This window comes from Solanum lycopersicum, chromosome 1, assembly GCF_036512215.1.
Source record: "Solanum lycopersicum chromosome 1, SLM_r2.1".
Lineage (NCBI taxonomy): Eukaryota > Viridiplantae > Streptophyta > Magnoliopsida > Solanales > Solanaceae > Solanum > Solanum lycopersicum.
The window spans coordinates 85,164,266-85,182,622 of NC_090800.1; the positions used below are offsets into that span (position 1 = coordinate 85,164,266).

At 34.5% G+C, this 18,357-nt stretch overlaps 2 protein-coding genes across 6 annotated transcripts; one reads left to right on the plus strand and one right to left on the minus strand.

Moving 5' to 3' along the window:
- The first annotated feature begins 2,095 nt into the window (after positions 1-2,095).
- Positions 2,096-14,197, plus strand: LOC101264070 (mitochondrial Rho GTPase 1). 3 transcript variants are annotated; one of them, XM_004230140.5, is made up of 15 exons: positions 2,096-2,307; positions 2,669-2,907; positions 3,366-3,498; positions 3,675-3,824; positions 4,030-4,206; positions 4,328-4,579; positions 6,049-6,117; positions 7,000-7,055; positions 7,775-7,856; positions 8,417-8,628; positions 8,755-8,821; positions 11,056-11,168; positions 12,249-12,399; positions 12,739-12,925; positions 13,734-14,197. In XM_004230140.5, exons 2-15 carry the CDS (start codon positions 2,693-2,695, stop codon positions 13,805-13,807), a joined length of 1,938 nt encoding a protein of 645 aa, XP_004230188.1. In that variant the 5' UTR covers positions 2,096-2,307; positions 2,669-2,692; the 3' UTR covers positions 13,808-14,197. The 3 variants fall into 3 exon arrangements, with proteins under 3 accessions (XP_004230188.1, XP_025888376.1, XP_069148544.1); XM_026032591.2 differs by having other exon boundaries at positions 2,156-2,436; XM_069292443.1 differs by having other exon boundaries at positions 2,166-2,307; positions 3,366-3,594.
- Positions 14,198-15,208: 1,011 nt separating this feature from the next.
- On the minus strand, positions 15,209-17,969 carry LOC101264373 (cyclin-P3-1). Of its 3 annotated transcripts, none has more exons than XM_010314349.4 (3): positions 17,376-17,921; positions 17,238-17,304; positions 15,209-15,259 (listed from the first exon to the last, which is right to left on the minus strand). In XM_010314349.4, exons 1-3 carry the CDS (start codon positions 17,780-17,782, stop codon positions 15,224-15,226), a joined length of 510 nt encoding a protein of 169 aa, XP_010312651.2. In that variant the 5' UTR covers positions 17,783-17,921; the 3' UTR covers positions 15,209-15,223. The 3 variants fall into 3 exon arrangements, with proteins under 3 accessions (XP_010312651.2, XP_019066874.2, XP_004230189.2); XM_019211329.3 differs by lacking the exon at positions 15,209-15,259 and adding an exon at positions 16,923-17,165; XM_004230141.5 differs by lacking the exon at positions 15,209-15,259 and having other exon boundaries at positions 16,923-17,304; positions 17,376-17,969.
- Between the last annotated feature and the right edge of the window lie 388 nt (positions 17,970-18,357).

Here is an 18,357-nt window from a genome sequence, read left to right on the forward strand (position 1 = left end):
TGAGATAAGAAAAATAATTTAATTTTTTATATGCATAATAATCTTTAATTTTTAATTAATATTAATTTTTTATTATTTAATTTTTATCTAGATAAAATATTTTATCTTTTTGAAATGCCATGTGTCAAAGTTTTTCCATATAAAAGAGATAGTGCACTACACACACTATTGAGATATGTTTCTCAAACTAAAAAGGGAAAATTGTATAAAATAGCAAACTAATAACCTAAATTAAATAGAATAGCTAGGGTTTGATTTAATTGTGCTCCATAGCAAACATTATCTAAAATTTGCCAGCGTCTCTCTCCCAGGAATCTCGCTCGCCTCTCTCGCTTTATACACAGAAGTGTATAATTTTGAATCTGTTTTGTATAAAGCGAGAGAAAATTGTATATACACATGCAAAAATGTATATCTTCGTGTTATATACTTAATTATACAATTTACAAACATTTTACTTCAAAAAATGCAGAGAAAAAGGCCAACGAATTATACAATTGCAGTGAAATACAATTTTCTCTAGTTTTATACAATAGAAGTGTATAAATTGTGTTTCTGTTTTTGAATAAAGCCAGAATAATATATATCTTTTTGCTATAAACTTATAATTATACAATATACATACATTTTAATTCGATTCAACTATATGCAAAGCAAATTATACAATTGCAGCGAAATAGGCCAGCGAATTATACAATTCAGGCCAGCGAATTATACACTTGTATATGTATAGCGAATTATACAGTTTTTATGTTTGCTATAGAGCGCAATTATGCAAAGTTTGCTATATTATACAAATATAAATTTTTTGTTTGCTATATGTGAAAGTTGTCCAACTAAAAAATGATAGTTTAGGTATGACACTCACATTTTTAATATTTTAAATATTAAACTCAAAGAAAGTGAATAGTTTACGTGTGTTTTTTATACTTATCTCTTTATTGTATTATTCTTATTTATTTAATGCCTTCAAAATTCACTTTTGATCATTCCACCCCAAAACACTTCCGTGGCCTCGCTGGCCGCTACGGCGCTGCCCATCTCCTTCCACTCCGATGGGTATTTAAATAAGTTATATATACTTTTAAACTAACATTCTTTTAAAGAATATTTATAATTTAAGGACTAATAAAATTTATTTGATTATCTCTAATTAATGGGATTATACTGAAAGATGGAGGCATGAAGCTGGTACACTTAATATGGGCATCAATAGCTCAATCAAGGCACAAAATAATAATACAATTAGCAGTGCTAAGAAAATTGCTAATTACCAAAGAAGAAATTATCAACCTAAATATAGGGTGAATAATTCCTTTTGTTGTCTTAGTGATATCATTTAAATATTGAATGCACATAGATTATTGTCATTATGGACCAACACACACATCCAAAGCAGAGGACTTGGAACAAGTGTTAATGCTCTTTTGAAGGAAGCACTGTAAGAAATTCTAATGATATATATATGTGGTGTAATTTTATACCCATTCTTGAAAGAGTCGAAATTAAAAGATCTTTTAACAAATAATTACACAAGGTATATATATAATTACACAGATTGAAGAGAAATTTATATATAAATTTAAGATGTTAAATAAATCAAACATAACATATAGAAGTAGGAAGTTTATGCGGATAATACTTTGCATGACAAAGATATCTTTTCAAAATTCAAATATAAATTTGAATTATATATGAAATTTTCATTGTCAAATGATTAAAATTTATATTAAAGTAAAAAATTGATAGCCAAACTTGGTGTTAACTTGCCAAATAGTAGTAGTAAAAAGAAGCATATCACATTTTTAAGTCATTACGCAATGTTATGTTATGATACGCTATATAAATACTACTCAATGTGTTTTTAATTACTTGTTTATTTATTTAGTTAGTTATTTTTAATTACTCATTTATTTTGATAAATTAAAAAAAATATTTTTTTATTTATTATATTCTCAATTAATTACTTTAAAAAAAATTATTTTTTAAAAATCTTAAATTTTTAATTCATAATAAAAATAAATTGATGGAATTTACTATTTCAATAATTAGTACCCAAACAGCTATTCGAACCTATTAGCATGGCCGCCCTGTTGGGACATTTCTAGTAAAAAAATAAAAATAAAAATGTATAGTAACATTTCTCAAACCCTTCATCGACACCCAAAAACCCTTTTAAGCCTAGAAAAAATATCCCTATACGCCTTCAAATTCTTGTCAAAAATCTTTTTCTCCAAGCTTCCTCTTCCAGCAGCCTATTTTAACATCCCCTCGGCCCCTCAAGAATTTTCAAATCTCACGCTAAAGGTATATTTCTTGGTACCCAGATACTTATATTCTTTCTCTGGGGTTTAGAGATTTAGCATTTGAAATCCATACCTCTATCTCGTTTGATTTCTTCATAGACTCGGTTGGGATATTGATTCTTAAATACTTGTAGGTGAAGATAGAACAATCTTGATTTCTTTATTTTGTTTCGTGTTTCGTCTTCTTGGTGAATGAATACCCAGTTGGGATTTTTGGTCTCTTAAAGTACTTTTTATGTAACTACATGTGACTGATTTTCTTTTGTTTTGGTTTTAGGGTTTTATCTTTCAAATCTTGAAATGACTTTTAGTGACCACCCTTTTTGGTGGTATTGATTGTTTTTTTTTTTCTGTTTGTACAGAAGGAGAGAAAGATTAGTGAGTGAATGGCAGGAGGTGGTTCAGCTGCTGGAAAGGGTGATGCCCCAACTGTTAGGATAGTGGTTGCAGGTGATGCTAAAACTGGAAAGTCTAGCTTGATCTTGACAGCCGCCACTGATACTTATCCACCCAATGTCCCTCCGGTGTTGCCGCCTACAAGGCTACCTGATGATATCTATCCTGATAAAGTACCTGTAACTATTATTGATACGTCTTCTAGGTGCTTATCATATTCCTTTCTCTACCTTCTTATTGTTCGTTTCTTGACTACTGATTATGTGTATGATACTAATTAAGTTTCTTGGCTAGTAATGGTTTCTATGATACTTGCTAAGTTGCATATACCTTGTGTCTATTTTATTTTTTGGGCAAGTATCTCCCTGCACCATGTTCCAGCGGTCTAGATGATCTTTTTTTCTTCTCATGGTTATATATACCTGGCCCTTTGTTTTAATCCAGTTGTTTTATATCAGACCTGCCTATAAATCTTTACAGAAAGTTTGTGCATAGAGCTGAAATGTCTTCTGTACGTGCGAGATTAATGTATATGCATGTCTGGGTATATCTTGTGGCTTATCTGGGATATTTTTTCACTCCTCTAACAGTAGACAGTTATAATATGTGAAATAACATATGAAATCTTTTGGTTTAGTTCTGATGTCTATCCATGTTACACAGTCCTGAAAATAGAGGTAAACTTGTGGAAGAGCTGAAGAAAGCTGATGCAGTTGTATTAACTTATGCTTGTGATAAGCCTGCAACTCTTGATCGGCTGAGTACTTTCTGGCTTCCTGAACTCCGCAGATTGGAGGTTTGTACCAAGAATATGTGTATTCAGTAAACTCATCTTGTAAATTGTCAGGAATGTTGCACAACATATCCTTGGGAGGACTGCTCTAGAACTGTGGTAGTTAACTCATTAATTTTTTCTCTGACAAACTTGTATTTGCATTTTACTAATGTGTTGTGGACTACATTATTGTGCAGGTTAGGGTTCCCGTTGTTGTCGTGGGTTGCATGCTAGATAAGAGGGATGAACAGTACCCTGTCAGTTTGGAGCAGGTGATGTCACCAATTATGCAACAATTTCGAGAGATCGAAACTTGTATTGAATGTTCAGCATTTAGACATATACAGGTAAGTCAATTTACTTTGTCTTGGCTCATCACCTTGTCAAGCTAAAATGACTACAGAATCTTTCATTGTCAGACAAGTTGGTCTTTCTCCTGGTCTTGAGTTTTGATGGTGTACCTTCTTCCTCCTTTTGAGTAAAGGAGTGTTATTTGTAAGTTGTCCAGATGAATTATTTCTTTCCTTTTGCTCATAAATGGTATGCGTGCAGATTCCTGAGGTTTTCTACTATGCCCAAAAAGCCGTGCTTCATCCAACTGCTCCACTATTCGATCAGGAGGCCCAAACTTTAAAGCCTCGATGTGTCAGGGCTTTAAAGCGAATATTTATTCTTTGTGATCTTGATAGAGATGGTGCCCTAAGTGATGCAGAGTTGAATGATTTTCAGGTCATATACTTCATAGATTTAGCGTAGCTTATTCTAGTCAGTAGACTAGCCACTGACTTGTGCTATCTGAGGACTAACTTTTGAATTTGTGTGTTTTTGTTCTCATTCAATGATCGTGTAGGTCAAATGCTTCAATGCTCCACTACAGCCTTCTGAAATAGTTGGTGTTAAGAGAGTCGTTCAAGAAAAATTACAGGAAGGTGTCAATGAACAGGGTCTTACATTGACAGGTTTCCTCTTTCTTCATGCACTGTTTATTGAAAAAGGGCGTCTGGAGACAACCTGGACTGTCCTGCGAAAATTTGGCTACAATAACGAGATCAGGCTGAGTGAGGATCAGCTTCTTCCCCCCATCAAGAGACATCCTGACCAGGCAAGTTCTCCCTGAACTGGACGTGAAGTTTGAACTTCCTATGCTTTTTCTTACTCAAGATTCCATTTTTTCCCTCTCCATCTTCCTTTGTCTCCTTTCATTCTTACCGGCCAACGGGAGTCAAAAACTTCTGCACTATCCTCCACAGTTATTGCTCCCATTATGCTCTTGGCCTTGTACTTTTTTTGGGTGGGTGGTAGATCTCCTGCTTCAGATTTTGCCTTCACCTTTTCTTTCAGGTTTGCTCATTTGTATGGCATGCTTTCTCTATTTAGCATCTAGTTGGCATTGCCTCTTCCCCAGGAACAGAAGATCTATTAACTCCTTGGTTCATTCGGGAAAGAATCAAAGAACTCTCAATAAATTTATCATATTTATCTTTGAAACAATACAAGAACATAGCATGTGTTTTTCCACAGGTGGGGTCTAAAGAGGATAGAGTGTACACAGACCTTACCCCTACCTCGTGGAGATAGAGAAACTGTTTCGGGATGACCCTCTGCTCAAGTAACACCTTTTAAACAATAATACTCCCTCTGTTCACTTTTACTTGTCTCCTATACTAAAATAGTTACTTGTCAAGTTTAGAAAACCAAGAAATAATTTATTTAGTTAGTTCCTAATTTACCTTTATTATTAACTATAGTAATTTCCCCAATGTATTTCCAAAACATTGAATACATTATATTCTTAGGCTGATATAGTAAATTCTCATTCTATTTATGCCTCTTAAAGGGATGTTCTAAGTAAATTCTGGACAAATGAAGATGGATGGAGGGAATATCATTGAAACAATAAAGGAGATATATTCAAATTTGAATCTTTAGTTTTCTTTTTAATAATTGCATTGAGTATTGCCCAACAAATTGTTTATCAATGACCAAAGCATATGAAGTTTCTACTTATGTTCTTCAAATTGAATTATATCAAATAACTTTGGGTTTTCCTACCAGTGTCAGCAATTGATGGTTACATAATTTGAACAATTTCACGTTTACCTCGGAAAAAAAATGAATAAGACCTTGATTATACCCCTTTCATATAGGAGTTCAGCGTATTGGCGTTGCTTTTTCTAGGCACCATTCATGGTGAGAAATTAATGTACTTGAAGAAGGTGAAGGTGAAAATACATTCCGTGCTTTTAAACCAGCTCAAGTCGAAGGAACTTATTCAATGATCACCGCTAGATTGAGATTTGGCTTTTGAGCCTTTTAACCATTAACTAATTTTACCTTTCAAATATGTATTCCGTAATCAAATTCGTTTGAAAGGTTCTTTATAACTTATGCCTCTACACCAGTTCCCTCCTCTTTTATATATAGACACACACACACACTATCTGTTGATCTGTTTGTTCATTTCTAATTGCTGTGATGCTTTGCCAGCTTAAGATTTCAATGATTCGTCTTTCTACGAAATAACTGTGAGCGTTCACTTTGAAATACTGAAGTATCCTTGCCCTCTTGTAGAGTGTGGAGCTGACCAATGATGCATTGGACTTCCTCAGAAGAATCTTCTTCACATTTGACATCGATGGTGTACGTACATTTTCTCTCTGAAGTTATTGAAGTTTTGATAAACAATCTCATCTATGAGTCTTGTTGAGACTGCTTGTCCTATGTAGGTTTGAAGTTTCTTTCTTATAGGGTCTGTTTAGTATAATTGAGTTGTTTGCGATGGTATTTTTTTTCACGCAAAATATTGGATGCTAATTTCACTATCTTTCATGGCCTTGGTTGGACATCAAATTAGGTAATGTGGAAATAGGTTGAGGAATGGGAATGTAAGATGTGTTATAACGATAATTTTGAGTGTTGAAGGTTTTGCATATTTGTGTGGTGGTTAAAACAAATGACATGGAGCAAGAATTCAGATAGTAGTAGGGGAAAATGATATATGTTCTCTTGAGCAGAAATTACATTAGGCAACCAAACATCTCGTCATGGAAAATGGTTCATATGGCATATCAAATACACTTTTATTTTTGATAAGGGAGTTTTTGGTATCTTGGATCTGGGGTGGGGGAGTAGATTCCATTGAAGGGGCAATAGCGACTGAATTTTGCAGGTTATGTTGTTTCCTTCATCTGCTCTTATAGGTTGCCCATGCCATAATTGTTTTTTTTAATGTTGCCCGGACTCTCCAAATGTTGCCGCACATGAATCAGATCCTCTCAAAATGTACTACTTTTAGAGGATCCGATACACACTTATTGCTATTTTTAAAGTAGTCTGAGCAACAGTTTTTTAAAGAAAATTTATAGAAAAGATTCTTGCTACTTACTCAGCTCTTTGGCAGGTATTTGTTTTTATGTTGATTCTGGTTGCTTATAGGTTAAACTGTTATGTGAAATATCGCTCTGATGATGTTATTTGTCGTCTCACTACTTTGACAACTTTTTTTTTTTGAATCTTAATCAGGATGGTGCTCTTCGATCCAATGAGCTTGATGACTTGTTTTCCACTGCTCCAGAGAAGTAATCTGTCTTTCCTAATATCTTATACTACTTGGTTATTTCTTTTCGATTGTGCTACTGAAGATGAGGAAAAATGATTTGATATTATGATAGGCTTTTATTTTGGTTTGCATATTGAATTGTGATGTATTTGTGGCTTCTAGTGGACAAAGGGGAAAATGCCTTTTCAGGCCTAACTAAAATTCATATGAGCTACGTTCTTGATTCTGCAGCTGTTAAGAAGTTACAGTGAGAAGTGATAGTGCTGGTTCACTTGGAGTAGCTACTATTGTTTAGGTTATTTTTTGATGTAATAAGAAGAATATCACTAACAAAAAGCTCAAGAAGATGCAAGCATTACAAAGAGGTTACCACTCCCAGGAAAGCAAAAAAAGCTATCACAAGTTCACTACTATCAATCATGGATCTATGGAACTGATAATTGATAATTCCAGGAAAGAATAAAAAATGATTACAGAGTGGCCTTTATAGGTTATTGAAAAAATTTATAGTGAACAAACCTTACATTAAGAAAACACTATGGTGGATAAAATAAAGTTTCAATAGACTATGATCATGTTGTTTTTACAAATCAGGAAAGCTAATTGTGACCATGTTTTTCTGTTGGTTGCGCATTATCATAAATGCACGGGTTAGGAGTAAAAATAAGGTGAATTGGTGGATTTGAAGCCGCATATCATACCAACTGATTGTTGTTTTTGATCATCTTCTTATATCAGCCCCTGGAGTAATGCTCCGTATAAGGATGCTGCTGAGAAGGATGCCTTGGGAGGACTCTCTGTTGATGGTTTTCTTTCAGAGGTGCATATTAACTTGCACCGTATATTTTGTCTCTTTTAAAATGATACACTATGACATGCTATAAATGTATTCTTGTAGGCAGTGGAAACATCGGTGAAGGATGTAGTTTCTATTGATTGATATACTTGTGATATTCTTCCTTTAGGAGTCTGTTTAGGTTGGCTCTATATCTTTTGTCCATTACAAATGTGAGGTACACATGGTTGGCCCCAAGATTGAAAAAAAAGTTTAGGGTTGCAGTAGGTGCATGACCAGTGCTAAAATAGTTATGTTGGATCCTCTAAATATTGAATACTGTATAAGATATGTATAGCTGGCCTTAATTGGTTTGGGATTGATTGATTCGTAATGGTGTAACTTCAAAAAGCCATATTTTGGCTGTGTAGAAATTGATGAACATGCCAATTTCTAAACCTGTCACTGTTATTGGATCTTGTGCAGGGATCAGAATTTTAATATTTAAGCTGCCTTGTATGATTCTGTTTATTTTGGAGTGTTTCTTTGCTTAAGTGTTTCCATATGCTATTGTTTTGATGTTTCTTTCTATCTCGTGGATGCAGTGGGCATTGATGACACTTCTTGATCCCGTTTATAGTGTCGAGAATCTTATATATATTGGATATGCTGGTGATCCTTCGTCTGCTATTCGTGTAACTCGAAGAAGACGTTTAGATCGCAAGAAGCAGCAATCAGATAGAAATGTCTATCAGTGTTTTGTTTTTGGGCCAAAAGAGGCTGGAAAATCAGCCATTCTGAATTCGTTTATTGGAAGGTTTGTCTTCTGAAGCTGTTGCACATCAACTCGTGTTCCTTAATTTTAGTTGAGACACATTTTAATTTGATGGTCCATTTTCTGTTGTGCCTATCTGATCTGTGTTTCCTGTAATTTGTGATGCAGGCCGTTCCCAGAAGAGTACCAATCAACTACAGGCGATCAATATGCAGTAAATGTTGTCGATCTAGGGGTAAGAGATCTTATTAATTGGTTCTTCCTCAATTTTTTTAGAAAAGCTTTCTCAAAGAGATCTTATTATTTTGGTTGGTTTAAAGACAAAGTTACAGATAGATAGATATTGTGACTAGTTAAAAGATTGGAAAAAGAGAAGATTGAGTTACTGATTGAAAGAGCATAACAATCCTTTAATTTTATATTATGTATATTCAGATAACTGGTACATATCAGCGTGGTACTTCTCTTCTTGGCTATGTTGAAAATGAAAAACTGATCGTAAGAATAACATTCCTGCTCTATGCTTACTCCAGTGCTATGAAGTATGAACACGGTATTACTCCATAATGCCGTGTCTTTTGATTATGGTTCCGTTGGTTGTAATCATGTGCATGACTAAGTATGGAAAAGTAAAAGAATGAGAAGTTAAATGAAACATGTCAAGAAGTTAACGTTTACAATTTGTCAACAATGAGTTGCCTATAACTGGTGACTGGTCCAAGAGATGGTTGTTCATATAGATTTGGCATAAGAAATTCTCAGCTTCACTGATATTCTTGGAGCATGAAGTCATTGAGTGTTTAGAGCTCTGAGAATGATAGGTTGGTAAATGCACAAGATCGCTCGGACAACACAGTTTTCAAAAAAAGTGATAGGTAGTGCAAATACAATGTGCTATGAACATAGTATTACACAATAATGTTGCATCTTTTGAAAATAGTTCTATTGGTTCTAATCATGTGCATGGCTGAGTACGGATAAGTAAAAGAATGTGAAGTTAGATGAAACTTGGTGAGAAGTTACCTTTTGCAATTCGTCAACAATGAGTTGCCTAGAACTGACGATTGGTCCAAGAGATGGTTGTTCAAATAGATTTGTCATTAGAAATTCTCAGCTTCACTGATCTTCTTGGAGCATTAATGATAGGTCGTGTAAATGCGCAAGCTGGCTCTGACAACAGTGTCATTAAAAAAAGTGATAGGTAGTGTAAATCTGGAAAGCTCTTGCAAGACAGTGTGCTAAAATAACCTCTTGACCGGTGAAAGATTGTTGAAACTGAGTTGTTCATAAATTTTTACTAATCATATATGGTGGTGGGGAAACATGTTTCTATGTAATTATATCCACTAGGCTGTTTGTTGTTGAGAAATATAAGTTATAATTATTACGAGATATATGCTTTCTGACGATCAAGGTAGTGTCGGAATGCACAGGTAAATAGACAAAAAATTGTTATAGAGGATAAGGATATTGAAGCCAAAAAGTATAATTTGTTTGGGACCAAAGGAGCTCGTTTGGCAGTTGGGAGGCAAAATATTTTTATTGGAGTTCACCAGGAGTTTTGACCTTGTCTTTCTTTCAAGTGTTGGGGCTGTCACGAGTGCCGAAACGGATATTGGTAAAGCCTACTGATTCTGAGGATAAGAGGGGATTGGCCACAACTTCTCAAATAAACTATATGATTTCATTAAATTGGAGGAATTAATACACACTTCTGTAGGATAACGAAAAAAATTCAATATATCTTGCAGGTAAAAATATATTGACCTCCCTCCAATTTGATGTAATTATACTCCTTTCCTAATTATGATTAAAACAATCCTACCCTAGTAAGGAGGAAAGTTTGAACACAATTAAGATAAATATTGTAAATATAGATGAACTTCTACATATGTTTACAGTTCTTATTGTTACCAATAAAACGTTCCTTAGGTTCTTAATTTACAATGTAGTTTTGGGATATGTTCTTGAGCATGCAATCATCAGTTTAAACACTGTATAAAGTGCGTATGCTATTGTAGTGGAGGTTTGTTCTATGGTTTTCCGAAACTTAGGTAGAGTGCATATCTTCAGAAACAAGGAGTGTTTTTAACAACACCTTAAGTTGCATTTGTTTGTGATTTCCCACATATAAGTTCGCGATCTCTTCATAAACCTAACCTTCCTATAGAAGAACTTACAGTAAAGAGCACCCTGGCTACTGAAAATGTTTTTTATTTACTTTATGATCCTAGGTTTATTTTACTGAAAAGGTAGATAAAATTTAATTATTATGGTGATAATTTCCATGTATACAAGCGATACCTCAAATAATTTCTTTTATGATCCTAGTGTTGTTTTGATGTAATGGTCTTTCTTCAGGTTACTTATTATCGTGTCTGGTAGTAGTTGGATTTCCTCTTTTCTGCAATTTAATCAGATTCTTAAAATTGTCGTCAGTGTAAGAACAGTTATTCTGTACATTGGCAGGGGGCTAAAAAATCTCTTGTGCTACGAGAGATACCAGAAGATGAAGTGAAGAAGCTTCTATCTAGCAAGGATGCTTTAGCAGATTGCGATATAGCAATTTTTGTTCATGACAGGTGACTTAAAATGCATCCTTGTTGAATAGATTCAAGTTGATTTTTGTGGTTTTCCTGAAATTTCTATATTTTACCCAGTCCTCTGATCACAAATCATTCTGTCTATTTTGTTCTTGACTTGGAAACATAATAATGCGTGCATTACTAGTTATTCTTCTTCATTGCTTTCTGTTAGACACTTTCAGCTGTATTAGAGTTCAGTTAACTACAACAGCGACATACCCAGTGTAATCCAGAGAGAAGTTGTTACTGATAGACCCTAGGCTAAAAACAAAGTAGCCGACGCAGGATTATGAGAAAATAAGACAGTAAAATAGCAAGATACAAAACGGGGTTGGGTGTGGGGTGTGAATGAAATTGATTACAGAAAGATGCAGGTGACAGACGCATTTACAATTTTGCATATATATGATTTGCTACAAGGGTCTGGAGCAGTGGTGGTTGCAGTATGTTAGTTGGTTGTAGTTATTGTTACCTTTTGGAGGACTTCTAGGTAATATGTAAAAGTAGTATGAGATTCTTTAAATGTTTCACAACAGACACGTCAGAAGGGTAAAAAAGCTTGGACTCATTAGAAATGTACCCGTGTTGGATCCTTATAATACACTGTTTTTTGAGGATCCAACACACACCTGTCGACATTTTTTGAAGAGTCTGAGCACCATAGGTAAAAAGGGAAGAGGTGAGAGATAGTTGACTAGTTTGATTTTTGATCAGGTAAAATATTTCATTGATAATGACAAGGCCATCTTGGCCAAATACAAGGATACCAAGAGAAGAGAAAGAGATAGTTGACTAGTAAATGATGAAAGTCCATTCAGCATGTTTTGGAGGTAGATTTACAGGCGCTATGTTGTCTTAACTTTTCATCCAGATAACTGAATGCAACCACTTTATGCACAGCACATGTTGTATTATACTCAACTGCCTAACTACTTCTACCTTAGAAAGGAAATAGAGATGAGAGGGAAGAGCATACCATTATAATTCCGCCATATATTCTATGCTTACCTTTTTTTTCCTTTTCACTGTTGTTCCTTGCATTTGCCTAGTAGCTCATCTTAATACCTTTTCTGTCAGTTCTTGTGAAGCTTCTTGGAAGAGAGCAGCAGATTTACTGGTGGATGTTGCCAGCCACGGAGAAGCCACTGGGTATGAGATGCCTTGTCTCATTGTAGCAGCTAAAGATGATCTGGAGCCGTATTTGACTGAAATTCAAGATTCTACCAGGGTATCTATCCTACATACCATCAAGAATTGAGCATATTTTTTGTCAAAGTAGTAATTTTACATTCAGGTTCAGTTTATTTATCTCCTGACATTTTGAGTGAAATGCCTTCTACGTGTGTGGCGTTTACTTTAGTGATTGCTGCACCACATCAAAACAATTTTCTTGAAGAGTTAAGCTCAGCTAGTACCGCTGCATGTGATTGAGTATATCCATGTTCCTTGTGTAATTTATCTTCTGTAGAGCTAAACCTACATGATGCATTATCTAAGTTGTTAGGCAGTACACATGTTTAGTATAATTTGATATTTGCTAAATACGTGATGAATTTTTTTTTGATAGGTTAGCCAGGATTTAGGGATAGAAGCTCCTATACCCATCAGCACGAAGCTTGGGGATTTCAGTAATTTGTTCCGAAGGATAGTTAATGCAGCGGAACATCCACATTTGAGCATCCCCGAGACTGAAGCGGGAAGAAGCCGTAAGCAATATCATCGGCTCGTCAATCGATCTCTTATGTTTGTATCAGGTAATAATTTGTTTTGATTTCTTTTTGAACATTTAAGAACTTTTTACGGTTATCAAGTCACAGAAAACAAATAACTAGAACTACGAATGTATATTTCCTTGTCCTTGTAAAAAAAAGATGTCCTTGTCCTTGGAAGTTAACAGTTGATGATACATCGGTTTCATTTGGTTTTAGTAGGGCTGAAATTTATGTTCAAGACGGTTCAAGCGTCTTGATCATTTAGAACCCATTGGAAGAACTGCTGTCATGTCAAACATTTCCATTGGAAGAACACTCAAGAGCTATTGACTTTGACCCCCTGCTATTATTTGGACTTCAATGACCTGGAACACAGTTCTAGATAAAGAAAATCACTGGGATGTAATTGTAACCTATAAATTAGTGGCCACTACTTGGTTATCCAAGTCAGTAAACATTTCCTTAGAATATTTGACGATTTTTTCTTACAGTAAGTGTTGTGTTACAAACAACCTTCCAGAGTTTAAAAGCATCAAGTTTATAGTTTGAACTCTCTTCGTATTAGCAAATTACCAACTGGCTGGGTTAGAGGTCATTAGAGGATTTTGCTAGTAGTAGATTGGAATGAGCACCCCTAGAAGAAATATCATGTCTTTTTGGTTTGGCACCCAGCTAGCTAGGATGGTCTGCTTGAGTTTGTCGTAGTTTATGGTTGAAGATGGTATGGTTCACATGTGAAGGGTACATATTCTCTTTATATCCAGGCATTTTTCTATATTTTATCACATGTGCAGATGCTTTGTTATCTTTCATTGTTTGACATGCAATTCTAACTCTATTGCTGTAACAGTTGGGGCTGCTGTAGCTGTTGTGGGCCTGGCAGCTTACCGTGTTTATGCTGCGCGGAAGAATGCATCGAGCTGAGAATTGAGATTGTGTGATCATAATATGCCAGTCATGGTTTCAAACATCAAGTTTCTGTTGCCTGATCTCTTGTGCCATGGTTTATTGCTTGGTTTTCTGCTAGTCTGCATATCTCCGAATTCCAACATGGAGAAAAATGCAAATATTTTTGTGGTCGCTGCTTTAGATCTGTTACATATTAGCGGCTTTTCTTTTGTAGCATCTCAGTTAGAAAGTACTGGACGTGCCTTTTCTTTGCCTTTTCTTTCGAAGTGGAGAAGCCCCATTGCTGGAAGGGTTGATTTGCTGCGAAATAAAATGTTCAAAATAAAATTTGTTTCAAGAAACTTGGAAGTAAACCTGAAGCAACCTTTTAGGTTATATCGTATTTCAAAGGAAATTTTTATTGAATTGTTGTAGGACTTTGTATTTTTGAAAAGTTGTCTAGCATTTCCCATAAAGCTTGAAGAAGTAATATCATCCGATGTCCTAATTTGCATTACTCCTTGATAGAACATCAATTAAACTGCGATATAAGCAGGTTTCACTAATTTTATTATTTGATTCTTCAATGTCTCGTGTTGGGGAAGTTTTAGATAATCTTGCATCGATTAATTTCCAAATTTTCTAGGTACATACATATGTTCTATGTTCGATTTGTAAAACGAAGCATTATGTGACGTCCCACCACTTAACAGGCAAATTATGCGTTTGAATAGGGGTGGAAGAGTCTAGAGTTGTGTAGACTGATTTATAGAATTTTAGAAGCCTTTAGATATTTCGATAACATTATAGAATTCCTTAGATTTTTAGTGTAATTATTAGAGGGATACATATGTTCGATTTGTATAACGACAAATTTTGTGTCAGAAAAAAGGGCGGAAAAGTCTAGAGTTGTGGAGAGGTTTACAGAAAATTCTAGAAGTTTTTAGATATTTCAACAAAACTATAGAATTCGTTAGATCTTTAGTCTAATTATTAAAGGGACTTGTAAAATAAATATTATTTACGCTTAGGCTCTTAAAAAGTAGTATAAACAGAAGGATCTCTCGTCGATAATTAATTAATTATCAAAAAACCTTCTTCAAAGCTTTCTCGTTCTTTCTAAGTCTTTCCTTTCATTTTTTTAGTATTCTGTCTTTCCTTCCTTGCTTGAGCTAAAAGCTTGGACTATTTTATTTCTTCCGATAAAGCCAATTGTAAGAGAAACATTTATTTATTACTCTAAATCTCATTGTTCAATAGAAGACGGCATTTTCTGTAAATGTTCCAACATTCCGCAGTTATTCTATTAACTTTTTGATCCAACATTACAACACAGACTTTGATTTGTGGATTATAATCCAACCTGGTATTTGGAACAAACTTGTTACTTTTCAATACTTTATAACTGGTTGGCCCAACATTAAGGTGTTTTGGGGTTCCAACTCTATCATTCTAACCCTCTGCTCCTAAGATCATTTTCGAGGATAGCTGCACCAGAAGATACAATTTTTTTACGCAATGAAATCACAACTAGTGAGCAAGATATATATATATATATATATATATAAGACTTGTTGATTTTAGGTGGGAATAAAGAATTGTGATTTTTTCCTTTTTATTTGGTTTTTGTTTTTGCAATAGAGATTTATTCTTTTTTGCATCTTGGCGTTGCTTCTATATTGGACAATATTTTCTATTAAGAATATAAAGGGGGCAAACTGATACAGCAGATGCACTAAGTACTATAATTAACTTTTCCTAATACTTTTAACAAAATACAGTTATTACAATTCAAAAAAATAAAATGATGAGTAAGTGAGTAGATAAATCATCTTCTTCTTTTTTTCTTTAATAACAATTTGTTTCATTTCTATTGCACATCTAATGAAGTTGATCCTTTAATCTCCGATCAAGGGCAGATTTAAGAATAGCCATGAGGCGTCACGTGACACTGTTTACTCAAAAAAATTTACTATGTATACGTGATTAAAAGGGAAAAACAGATAAAAGAGATGTATAGTAGAAAGTGACACTCCGGCTTAGCTTTTTTAAAACTAATTTTAATTTTTTTAATCTCTTCTTATTTAGTAAGAAGAATCACCATTTATTATATTCTACTCTTACCTCAATTTGTACCATTTAAGTTTAAGAATAAATACTAAATTTTATCGTCAAAAAGCCCTGATACTGGGTGATGGCTCCATTAACCTCTTGGACTGTGATTCCAACAGAGACTTTGTTTGTGGGTTATGGTCCAACCTGGCGTTTGAAACCTTTCAATGCCTTCCAATTATGCAACCTAATATGCCCTATGTTGTGAGGTTTCTGGGATTCAACCATTGTCGATCTTTTTCATTTTTGGGATTCAACCACTGTCATCCTTTTCCTAAATGAGAGTTTTGGGATGATCATAAGAGACCTATGAGACAAGGCATCTTGGATATCGACATCAGGGCGATATTTGGCTGTATGGTTTATTTTAATAAGGAGATCTTAGTAACAATTAGGCGAGCAAACAGGGTGCTAGACAGATGTACTTGCCTCCTCCATAAACAACTGAAATATTGATGCTTTACACAATAGCTGCATTGATTGTTTCGAGTGTTGCAATGTTAACAACTTGCTTTATCAATATGCCAATACAAGACACTATTTAATTGGCCAGTTTAGTTATAGACAATTAACCTAGAGAAGAATATAGTTTAGTCTTGCAAGGTCAACTTGAATTAAAGCTCTACAAGTCACTGTTGGTGAACAATTTGATGCCTTAATTTAACAAATCTTCTCCCCATGAGAAAATTTGAATAGCCCTATCAATCTGTAATTTCACATTGGCTAGCACTGTCATTTTCCTTAACTAAAAGTTCTCAGGTGGTCTCCTCTGATGTTAACACTGGGGAGATGAGGCATTTTAGATTTGGATATCTGAGCCAGAGAAGTAGCTCTAGAGTTTACTATTGCAAGGAACAATCGGACGAGTAAATGAGTATCCGGACTCTACTATGAGCATCTGAACTAATTTAATGTTTGCAGCCAAGATATTGCTTATACAATGCCAAATTCCTCAAGACACCTGCTCTTGTAACAATAGTATTTGTTTGAGGGTTAGCAATTCTTTATGGCTTCAGTTTTAATTCCTAATGGAATTGCATTGTACATGAAACATAGAGAAAAGTTGCATTTCAGAAGATTCATGATTCTCATAAGACAGGTACACAATTCAGAAGATTTATCTTCATTGGATTTGGATCTCTACACCCTAGAAAGCTCTACAAGAGTATCCTCCAACTGTAGGTGAACCATTTGATATGTTCTTGTTTACCAAACCCTTTCCCCATGCAAAAATTCGGATAGGTCGATCAATCTGTAATTTCTCATTGCTATCTTTCTCTAGCTGCAAGCAGTACTTATCAAAGCTCTCAACACTTACGTGCAGTCGGAAATCAAGAGCTGCCAAGAATTTTACCTCAAGCTTGTTCAGTTCTCTTGTCGTTATTCCTCCTACTTTTGCATAATAAGCATTGTTGTAGCAGCTGCAAAAAAGGTGTGAAAATCTCAATTGTATAGAAAAGACACAAAAACTTAGATCAACTACAATACTTACTCATCATCTACAAACTTGACAGCCAACATGATGCTAGTGATGAGAAGCCGGTGAACATTAAGAGAGGTGAGTAAACAATCAGTCAGATTGAGAAATCTCTCCAAATATATATACGCAACCACGAAACACGAAGGACTGCAGTTGGAGTACTTAAAAATGCGCTCAATGTACTGCTGAACGGTCAAAACAGGGGCTCTTGTACCATGGAAGACAGTAACAGCACCTCTCTTATTCGATCCCTTCAATCCCTTCTCATTCTTTTGAACTGACCTCTCAATAACTGAAGCTACGATCCATAGAATCTTCGGATTTCCTTTATCTCCTCTATCATATTCATTCAACCCCATATTTGTATAAGTTTTTGAAATCCCAGATTTTGTACCAAAACCCTCTGCTCCCATGATCATTTTTGTGGTTAGACAATTTTTTTATTTTTTTTTACACAATGAAAATCACAACTAGTGAGCAAGATATATATATATAATATATAAATGAGTTGTTGATTTTAGGTGAGAATAAAGGATTGTTATCAGAATTAATTTTTTCCTTTTTGTTTGGTTTTCCTTTTTGCTTTAGAAATTTATTCCCTTTAAGCATCTTGGCGTTGCTTCTACGTTGGTCAATATTTCTTAAGAATATCAACAAGGGGGGCAAAATGATACTACTAGTACAGCAGATGCACTATCAACATAAAAAGGTAACTACTATAATTAACTTTTCAATTACTTTAACAAAATAAAGTTACAATTCAAAAAAATAAAATGATAGGTAGATCATCTTTTACAGAAAAAAAAAAAAACTGAATCAAAAGAAGTCAAAAAGAATTAAGGTGGAAGGAAAGTAAATTATGCGCAGATCTTACTTCTGTCCTTAAAAACGAGGAGATTCTCTACACTCTAAACCTAATTAATTTACAATGGTGCATTTTTACTTGGATATATCTGAACTATTAAGAAAACCAACGCGATTCTATTCTACTTTT

Excerpts from the sequence above, each read along its gene's own strand:
- LOC101264373 (XM_004230141.5), bottom strand. The coding sequence starts at position 17,782 with ATGATCATGGGAGCAGAGGGTTTTGGTACAAAATCTGGGATTTCAAAA. Across the intron at positions 17,305-17,375 it reads GTCAAGTTTGTAGATGATGA|CTGCTACAACAATGCTTATT; the intron begins GTAAGTATTGTA and ends CCTTTTTTGCAG.
- LOC101264070 (XM_004230140.5), top strand. The coding sequence starts at position 2,693 with ATGGCAGGAGGTGGTTCAGCTGCTGGAAAGGGTGATGCCCCAACTGTT. Across the intron at positions 3,499-3,674 it reads CTGAACTCCGCAGATTGGAG|GTTAGGGTTCCCGTTGTTGT; the intron begins GTTTGTACCAAG and ends ATTATTGTGCAG. Across the intron at positions 3,825-4,029 it reads CAGCATTTAGACATATACAG|ATTCCTGAGGTTTTCTACTA; the intron begins GTAAGTCAATTT and ends GTATGCGTGCAG.